Source organism: Acanthisitta chloris, unplaced genomic scaffold (genome assembly GCF_000695815.1).
Source record: "Acanthisitta chloris isolate BGI_N310 unplaced genomic scaffold, ASM69581v1 scaffold17628, whole genome shotgun sequence".
NCBI classification, from domain to species: Eukaryota; Metazoa; Chordata; class Aves; order Passeriformes; family Acanthisittidae; genus Acanthisitta; species Acanthisitta chloris.
This window is the reverse complement of record NW_008685628.1, coordinates 1,326-10,902: the sequence shown is the minus strand read 5'-3', so window position 1 is coordinate 10,902 and position 9,577 is coordinate 1,326. Positions and strand designations below refer to the sequence as shown.

Genomic DNA, 9,577 nt, shown 5'->3' with positions numbered 1-9,577 from the left:
TAGGGAAACTGGACTGTACCTTTCAGCCTCTGCTCATTCCTGGGCAGGAATTGGACATAAAAAAACCCCAAGCTGGTAGTTCTGATGCTCATAGAGCAAACACAGAGCTGTGATGCCAAATCATTTCATTTCCAGTGCAGAGAGACCTCCCAACACAGTGTGATAATGCAGAACTAATGGCACAGATCAGTGTTCTGCTGTTGTCTCACAGGCTGAAACGTGGGAGAAGGTAGAAAAATGTGCTAATTAGAGACTTGTGCTGCTGTGTTAGCAGCAAGGGCAGAAGGAGCTGCCACAGCAGCTGTGTGGGTTGTGTCCCAGCCCTCAGTGTCCCTCTGTGCTGTGAGGGTTAGCCAGGAAGCCTTTATTAACATGGAAAGGAAATGTGTAATAGTCTTTCCTTGCTGAACGTTGCCTTAAGCTGTTGTAATTGACTGTCTCTCCTGTGTCTCAGTTGAGCCCTGGCACTGTGTGCAGCACTGAGCTGATCCACTCAGGACTGGTAACACCCAGCCCCCACCTCCAGCCCCTCCTGGCCCTTCCCTGCTCCTCTTAACCTCTCTGTTTACACTTCTTCTTCCTCCAAGCGTGCTCCTGGCCGTTTCCAGCAGCCCAGCTCTGTGTTACTGAGTTCTTCTGACTGTTCTTTTCCCTGTTTACCTCCCTGGTTTCCCACTGCTCTCTGTAGATCTATCGATGCTATTCCCGACAACCAAAAGTATAAGCAGTTGCAGAGGGAACTTTCTCAAGTGTTGACCCAGCGCCAGATCTACATCCAGCCTGATAACTAAACCAATCCAGGTACCCCTCGCTGCCTGTGAGGTGTGACAACAGCACTAAACCAGGACTCACCCAGCCCAGCCTCTGCATGATAACCGGGACAGAACTAACCCCTAATCCGCAGGCTGAGGGAGGACGTCGGAGCCGTGTGGCACCCACGGGTCATTCTCTGCCACAGCCCAGGGCTGTGCTGCTGATGTCAAGTGGTAGTTCCCCCAGGTGGAGCCTCACGCTCGGGAATGTGGCAGGATTTGCACTCTGGCTTGGGAGCAGGAAAGGAGCACGTGGTTCTATACCCACAGTGGTGGTAGATTGGATGCAGAAGGCCTGGGATTCTGTCCCTTGGGCAGCTGTGGGACAACACTTCCATGAAGAAACTCCTTGGAATCTTAGCATCTTCCCTGCAGAATGAATTCTTGGGAGCTCTCACAATTTGGGTAAAACCCAACTGGTACTTCCCATGAGTTCAGGGTAAATGTGTGCTCACCCCACATGCACATCCCTGTTAGCCTGGTGGATCTTGAATATTCTTGGAGCTGGAAACCCAGTCCTGCTCAAGCTCACTCCAACATTCCCAGCCTCCACTTGCTTGTGCTCTGCACAGCCTCCAAAGGGATTTGTTCCTGTGCTCTGGAGCTCTGAATGTCAAAGATGCACAGCAGTGACTAACCCTGAGCCAGTTTAACCTTCCACTCCAGTTCCTAACAAATTACAGATGTTTTAAACACATTCAGCTGACCAAGGGGAAATGCACTGTTTGTTGGCAATGGCCAAGACCCACTTTTCTCCAGCCTGTGATAAATGCAGGTATAAAATGTATATGTTTTTATTAAAGCAGCAGAAACCTCCAGAGACAAGAGAATGGAAATACTGTTATGAAAGTGGTAGGGAGATAAGTGCCACAAAGAGCAGCCTTGTTTACAGGGACAGCATCCAGGCAGAATAAGAGCACTTGGAATTCTAGAATCCCAGAATGGTTTGGGTTGGAAGGGACCTTAAAGCTCATCCAATCCCATCCCTGCCATGGGCAGGGACACCTTCCACTAGAGCAGGTACTGAGGACTGAAAAGTCTGTGAAATGTGGTTTAAATGGGGAGAAATCCTACTAAACTGCATCCTACCACTTCTCTGTGGTGGTAACTCCATTTAAGTCTGGTCTTAGAATTCTCTCAATGGTCATGTTTAAGAGGAGCCTTTTGAAAAGTGGAAATTTCTTCTTGTCCCATTGAAACTGGAGGTTCCTCCACTGAGCTGAGGCGACTGCTGAAAGGTGGAGCTTTTCCTCTGCCCTTTCAGCCAAAGGGAAGCCCTGCAAGGATCTTGTGACAGTATCTCTGTTCCTCTCTTGGATCTGTCATTGCTTAGGGAAGGTCCAAACCAGGCAAATTCAAGCCCAGCCCCTCTGGCTGTTCCCCCCCAGCACCGATGCTGGAAGGAAGCTTTGAGGCAGCTGCTGGACCCTGGGTGAAGTCTGCAGCAGGTTCAGGAGCTCCCCCAGCCTGGCCCTTCCCCTGGGTTTTCTCTGGACTTTGGGAGAGCAGGAGTGCTAACCCCTTGGCTGGTCGGTGGGACGCTGGGGTTCTTGCAGACCTTGGGAATCTCCTCCCTGCAGCCGCTGGAGGCTGAGCTGCCGGGCGAGTCTGTGGTGCCTCCTGCTAGAGTGAGTTGTGCTTTGATGTACTCACCCGAGTGTTCACTTTGCCTTCTGCTTCCCGTGTTGGAACAGGCCGAGCTGAGTGTTTCCCTGAGCCTGGGCTGAGGTGCTTCTCCTCCCTCTCCACTCCCATGCCAGAAAGGCTGTTAAGCCCTTCCCTCCTCTCCATCCCCTCTGACTCCCCTTTCCCTTTTCCCCCACAGGTCTGTGCAGACTTTTGCAGACAAATCAAAACAAGAAGCTCTTAAAAACGACCTGGTGGAGGCTTTGAAGAGAAAGCAGCAAAGTTAAGATACTCTCCATGCTAACAAGACCTGCCATGCACTCGTTAGATTCCTTTGGTAGAGAACTCATCCCCCCCTTGCCCTTTTCTGTTCCATCACGTCACGATTTGCATTCAATATCTCCATGCAGCACCATCTTCTCCCCATGAATAAAGCTGTACAAACTTTTTCAGTCTCTGAGGCCTACTTTGCACCACATTTTACTATCAAGACCTTAGGCTCTGTTCCTGTAGAAGTCCATGTATTATTTTTATCTGCCCTTCCCACCCTTTTCCACCTTCCCCCATTTATATGCATCACCACGGATCATTGTTTGTCTTCTCCTTTCCCCCTTCACCCCCCCTCTCCTCCTGCCTTTTGTTACATTGGTGTAAAAAATGTAAAACAAAACTTTATTAAATACTGTGGTGTGTGAAAGAGGAAGAACTGGAAAAAAAAAACCAAAAAAAAAAAAAAAAAAAAAGGAAAATAATCTATTCCATGTATGTTTGGGGGCTTGGGCACAGGGATTGGCTGAAGGGAGGGAGGGAAGAGAGGGTGTTCCTTGGGGTTGTACAATAGTGATTCACCCAGATGTGCAGGAGATGGTGATTTGGAGACCTGCTGAAAGTTCTGCTCTTCTATAGCCTGGTTCCAAGGCGCTTTTCTGTCAATTTTTATGGAATGCAAAAGGGGTTTTTTTGTTTCGATTTTTGGTTTTTTTTGTAAAGCTTAAATTGAATCTACATCTGAGACTTGAGCCTCCATACTAAAAAAAAAAAATGGAAAAAAAAAAAAGAAAAAAAAAGACTAAAACAATAAAAAGAAAAAAAAATCCCAGGAAGAAGTGTGTGTGCTTGGTGTGTCCTCGTTTCTCTTTCTTTTTTCACAGGGTGGTTGGGGTTGGTTTGTTTTCTCACCTCCAGGTTAGCTGTGTGATAATAATTTGGAGGAGGGTGGGAGCAAATACTTGCTGGGCTCCTCCTGGCCATGGCCACTGGAATTAGCTTTGGGTGAGCCTATGCAAGTGATTAATGTGCTGTATTTTGCTTTCCTAACATGACCTGTTTCCCCCCCCAGACGCCTACAGGTGCCCATGGGATGTCCTGGGGCCTGTGACTCCTGTGGGACACAGACTGGGGAAACCTCCAAGCTGGGATCCCCCAGGGAGACACTTTAGGATTTGGTCATTGGTTCTGTCCAAGGAAAAAAACCTTTTTTTTTTTGAAGCTGGAGATAAGTTTGTGTGAACTCTTGAGCCTGGGAGGGGGAAACCCATGAGGTTTTCAGGTTACCTCACTCTGGGACAGTTGTTCCTGCTCTGTGTCTTTGCTGGGTGTGAAATCTTCACTTGCAGGGACAGAGCTGCAGTCATGTCTTGGAGAGCTGAAAAGCTCAGGGAGAGCCTCTGTGACAGGAATTTCCACCCAGCCAGGCTGTGGGTGTGTAACCTCCCTCTGCCAAACACAACTGCTTACCTTGCTCCATCCTGCCCAGCCTAAAGTCAGAGGAAATCAACTTTTTACTTAACTTGTGCCTTGGCTAAACCTGTGGGGACAAACTACATTGTATATAGATGTTTTTAAGTTCACGTTAGGGTCTCTTTGTCTAGCTGTTGTTTGCACAAGGAAAAGCTTTGAGAAAAGCCCTTGGCGTTCACGTTAGGGTCTCTTTGTCTAGCTTTGAGAAAAGCCCTTGGTCAGTGAGTACATGGCAATTATTTAGTGCTGTGAATGGCAAAGATGAAGGATTTGCTTATGGATTGGGTTAATACTGGACAGGAATTGTCCTTGCACAATTCCTAGGGAAATTCAGCAGAGGAGATCCTGCTGGCTTAAGGATAGGGATGAGGTTTGCAGCCCCTTTGCCAATGTGAGCCTGGAGGGGCAGAATCATGAAATACTGCAGTGCAGACCTCACCTGCTTTGTTTAAGGAGCTCCAAGAGTTTGAAAAAATGCTTTTTCTTCCTAAAACCAAATGGCTCAGCCCCAAATCCTGGCCCAGTTTGTTTCAGTTAACCTGCTGGGGCAGGTTGATGGACATCAGGCAGTCTGACTCCCATTTCCAGGCTGAGCTGTGTATTCCAAGTTGTAGCTTGGAGTCCTCAGTGAGGACAGAGCAGAGAGGAGAGTGACTTCCTCAGGAAGGACAAGTGTCATGGGGTTGGCTGAGGAACTGCAGATTCATGAGAACACAGCTAAAGCCAAAAGGGACATGATGCTGAGTGTCAGGGAAGTAGCTGGAAAGGGAAGCAAAAAGAGGAGCTGATCATGACTGCAGGAGAAGAAAAGCTGTTGTTTGCACAAGGAAAAGCTCTGATAGTTTTTCCTGAGGATCTACAAGCTTTAGTTGGTTTTCTTCTTGCTTTCCCAGTGAGACTGAGCTGCTCCTCCCCAGCTCAGCACATGAGGGGAGCCTGTGGTGCTGGGCTGGTCCAGCCACTGCATGGCTACACCTCTGCTGGGACACAGCTTTTCCCAAAGCACCACTGCTTCCAGTCCTTCCCTGGTGCAGGAGCCACCGTGCTGCTGTGCAGGGCCCTGAGAGGGGGATAAACTCATCAAGCTGGGGGTAAATTATTGACCAGAGAGGACAGGACCAAACCCAGAGCGAGCAGAGGCAGCTCTGGTAACAGAAAGCAATGGAGCAACTTCTCCAAGGAATTCAGGCAGTGACAATGTGGGTGAGGCACAGACTGAGAAGGCAAAGAAATGAGGATTATGAGACTCATTTAGGGGCAGGAGCTGCCAGATAAAGCAGCAGAATGAAACCAAAGGAGGCACATGGGGCAAGGACATGTTTTATAGCCAGGTGAGCTGTGCTAATTCAAGTAGGTGTGCACGGAACACTTCGGCTATGCTGCTCCTTCCCAGTGGTTCCAGCCACTCTGCATCTTCCAGAAGGAACACAGTGGTGGAGCTGTGAGGTTCACAGTGGTGCTCATGTCCATGACAGGTCAGTCAGCTCTGTCCTCTCCCACTCAGGCTCTTTCCAGGTTTTCCAGCACCAAGGAAGCTCTAGGTGACCCTTGAGAGATGCAGCAGTGACCAGGCTGAGCTGTGAGGCCTCAGAGCAGCAAAGAGGACCTTCTGAGGTATCAAATAATTCCCTTTTATCCCAAGAGCATCATTGGTATCAAAGAGGTCTCCCAGCAGCATCCTCTGCCACTCTCAGCAGCACAACGTGTCACCCAGTGGCTCAAGTCCTCTTCTCCCCAGATCCACCAGGATGGAGGGACCAATGTGCCTGGGGTTAAGGCCACTTTCCTCATCTGCATCATCCTCCTCCTCCTCCTCTCAGTCCAGGGCAGGTCCCTTCATCAGCTCTCTGGGCTGTCCTGCTCACCCAGAAGAGCATCTCTCTCCTCGTGGGTGCTGGGTGTTCCCTTCCGATAGGCAAGGAACTGGAAGGAGATCTGAGAAGAGGTTAAGGTTCTCCACACACACAGGGGTGGATCTGTGTGCTACCACCTAGAAAAAGGGTGTTTGTGCCAGGGGAGGTGGAAACAGGACAATGAGCTTCATGCAGACAAGAGGGTGAAGCATTTCAGCTGCTGCAACACCACAAATCACAAGCACCAAATAGCATCAACCCCCCCCACTCCTGCCCAGCCCTGACAGGATCACTCTCTGCAAAGCCTTGTCAGAGGGATGTGATCCTAGAGGGAAGCACTGCTGAGGAAAGGATACAACCACATCAAGGGAAAGGACTCCTAGGCTGCCCACCAGCCAGGGCAGGTGGTGCAGGATGTAGTCCCATTCCCCTTGCCCTGGCTCAGGGTTCTTCAGGAGGACACTGAGGCCATACAGCAAATTCCCCAACATCACCAGGGCAAAGAGGGAGTAGGAGACTCCAGTGGTGGATTTCCTCTTGTACTGGGAGAAAGGACAAGGAGAGGAGCTTGGGTGCAGCTGAAATCTCATTAGAAAGTGGTGTTAATCATCCCATCCCCCCCCAAAAAAAGGAGGAGATAAAAGGTGATGATGACTCAAAGCCAAGAGCCTTTTAGTTCCTCTTTTGCTTGAAAGCCCCACCCTCAAAATATTAGTATGTTAAGGGGAAGGTTTTGGACCAGAAGTACAGAAAAAGTCCTTTATGACATGACCAGAGATGGAGCCCTGGGACGTCTGAGCAAAGAGGAGGAAGAAGATGCCACCACCCCCTGCAATGTGGCAGGTGAGGAGCCCAGAGGTGCCCATGGCTTGGCTGTTCCACTCACATTGGTGTAGATCTGGGGCACTCTGGAGCACAGGTACAGCACAGAGGAGACAGAGCCCACGGTGAAGCCAATGATCTCACTCCTGGTGAAAGGCTGCAAGGCAGGGAGGGGCAGGAGCAGCCCCTGTGTCCTCAGCACCCACACCATGGCCCTGTGTGAGGAGACAGCAGCACCTAACCCACCCCCTGATCTCCCCAGCCATCCCACACCCCACTGAGCAGGACCACACCAGCCATGGACATGCCCACCCAGATCTTCTCCACCCCATCACCCAGCTTGGAAACCAGCTCACCTTTGCCCCAAGCTCCTCCACAGACAGCAGAGACCTCCCAGAGAAGGTCCCTGGGCCCTGTGTGGTGGCACCATGGCCCACGAGGGAGGTGGTCGACACTGTCCCCACGAAGAGGCACAGGAACATGAACGTTGTGTTGATCGTGGCAGAGACTGCAGGAATCAGGCAGAGGCTGTTAGGGAGGGTCCCAGCACCCCCAGAGCAGCCTCAGGGGTGCCAGAACTCCCTCTGGGGAAAGAAACTCTCCCTTATCTCAGCCAGCACCAAGTGGTTCAGTGGCTGCTGTGGGTGATTCATCTCACAGTGATAAGGCCAATTTGTACCTTATCAGGGAGGAAACTGCTCCTATCTCAGTTTTTCTGAGTTTAGAGCACTTAAAAAATCATCATCCCTAGACGATTTTACTGTCTTAACTCAGAACAGCCACACTCAAATCCCTGCCAGACCAAGCCCTGCCTTGCCTTATTCTAGTCAGTAAACAAAGGCTGCAGCATTAACAAAACTACACAGTGAATGGGTTAAATATCAATTGGTTTAGTAAGTTTAAGTCTTTAATAAGTTAAATTGTCATCCCAGTCCCAAGGTTTGGAGTTCACGAAGCTGCAGTGCTAACAAGTGGATTTTTCTCTGGTTTTAAGCCTTGCAAGAACTGCTCAGGTTCCCTTTTCCCTCCAGTTGAGCAGGGAGGAACTTCCCCCATCGTGTCAGAGCCGGAGCACAGACCCTGAAACAGTGGGAAAACTTCCCCTTTCCCTTACAGCACTGGCCTGGGTCAGGAGTTTGGTGGTTTCCAGCTCTGAGGTGGAGTCACCACTTAACTGTGGGTACATTTCTATGCCCAATGCAACTCACAGGGAGTTGATTTTCAACCTGGACACTCTTTGTGTGGTGGTTTGCAGGGTTGGAGCTATTTGTTGGCTTTGGCTTTCCTAGGAGCTCAAATTATCCATGGGGGAAAAAGAACATCAAGCAGTAAGAGGCATCTAACAGCTGCATCAATACATCTGCAAAGCATCTCTGCCTCTGGGACCTCCCTGGGGATTCCTTCCCCTCCCAGCTCTGCAGACAAGGACAAACCAGGTTGACAGGTGAGCCAAGGGGAGCTCAGGACCCCAAATTTGTGTCCCAACTCACATCCTCTGCCCTTGTTCTTCACAGTGTAGTAGCAGTACAGGGACAGCATCACCAGGTCTGCCAACACATAGTAAATGGCTGTGTAAACCTGTAGGGAGGGAGGGACAGGCTGGGCCTTCCTGCAGGAAGGTTTCCAGGTGGTGGCTGGGATGAGCCAGCATCCCTGGGAGAGAAGGGAACATCCCTGGGGAGGAAAGAGGGAACATCCCCAGGTGGAAAAGCAGGGAGTAACTCTGGAAGGGGAGAAGGTGAAAAGGAGGGTGAAAAGGAAACAACCTCAGGGGAGAAAGAAGGAGCATCCCTGAGAGGAAGAAGGGAGCAATCCCAGGGGGGAAGAAGGGAACAACCCTTAGAGGGAAAAGGGAGGAACCCTGATAGGGAGAAGAGAGCAACTCCCAGAGGGAGAAGGGAGCAAGCCAAGGGGAAAGAGGGAGCATCCCAGGCTGTTAGGTCTCTGATTGCCCATGCTGGATAAAGCAACTCCCACCCCTTCCCTCCTCCCTGGAGTTTGGGGTGTTGGAGAGCTGCCCCAGGGATTCAGTCAGTACCTGCAGGGGCAGCTGCTCAGCCAGGAAGGAGCCGATGAGGTTGAGGAGATCTCCTCCCAGCCATCCCAGCAGGAAATAGATGGAGAGAGCCTGGTCCATGATGCCTGTTTTGCAGGCTTGGTAAAATTGCCTGCAGAAAATGGGGCAGAGACACAAACATAACCCCTGGCTGCTGCAGCACTACCTGGGAACAATCCTCAGGATTCCCTGTTGCTCCCACCTGGATCATTTCACAGTTGCCACCCACCCAAAGCACTCAGGGGAGGAAAAGCAGGGATTGCCCCTGCCCAAGCCAGCTGGTCCCAGTGAGAACTCCTGAGGCTCACTGGGTGCTCTGGGCTCCAGCCCTGTGACCTGTCCTTGTGCCAGGGCAGGAGAAGCATCAGCTGCAGGATCCTCCCCTCTGGTTAGGCAATACAGAGCATGACCACACATCCCTCTCTGTCACACTTGTCTCAGCACTTCCAGGCAGCTCAGTGCTCCTGGGAACATTCCTTCTGCAGGTATGACCTGCACTGACCACACTTGGCTCACGTGGGATCTTCCTGCTGCCAAGCACAGCATCAATATGAAGCCAAACAAAGCCTTGGGGCTGTGCTCTCTGCTCCTCTCCTCCTGGGAATGCCACGTTTCCCAAGCCCAGATTGCTTTTTCAGGGTGGATTTAATAATTCAAGTGTGCTTGGC

General features: G+C 50.7%; 2 protein-coding genes across 2 annotated transcripts in view; one reads left to right on the top strand and one right to left on the bottom strand.

Moving 5' to 3' along the window:
* Nucleotides 1-3,544, top strand: part of CAPZB (capping protein (actin filament) muscle Z-line, beta) — a gene marked incomplete at its 5' end in the record, with an annotated part of 46,323 nt that extends 42,779 nt beyond the window's left edge. The window contains one exon of the mRNA XM_009079856.1: nt 2,638-3,544. Coding sequence (XP_009078104.1) covers nt 2,638-2,725 — 88 coding nt within the window. The remainder of the gene's footprint in view (nt 1-2,637) is intronic.
* Nucleotides 3,545-6,017: 2,473 nt separating this feature from the next.
* The window catches only part of PQLC2 (PQ loop repeat containing 2), a 3,762-nt gene continuing 202 nt past the window's right edge, over nt 6,018-9,577 (bottom strand). Inside the window, exons 2-7 of the mRNA XM_009079855.1 lie at nt 8,892-9,021; nt 8,344-8,431; nt 7,210-7,361; nt 6,918-7,010; nt 6,388-6,573; nt 6,018-6,113 (exon numbers count right to left, since the gene is read on the bottom strand). Coding sequence (XP_009078103.1) covers nt 6,018-6,113; nt 6,388-6,573; nt 6,918-7,010; nt 7,210-7,361; nt 8,344-8,431; nt 8,892-9,021 — 745 coding nt within the window. The remainder of the gene's footprint in view (nt 6,114-6,387; nt 6,574-6,917; nt 7,011-7,209; nt 7,362-8,343; nt 8,432-8,891; nt 9,022-9,577) is intronic.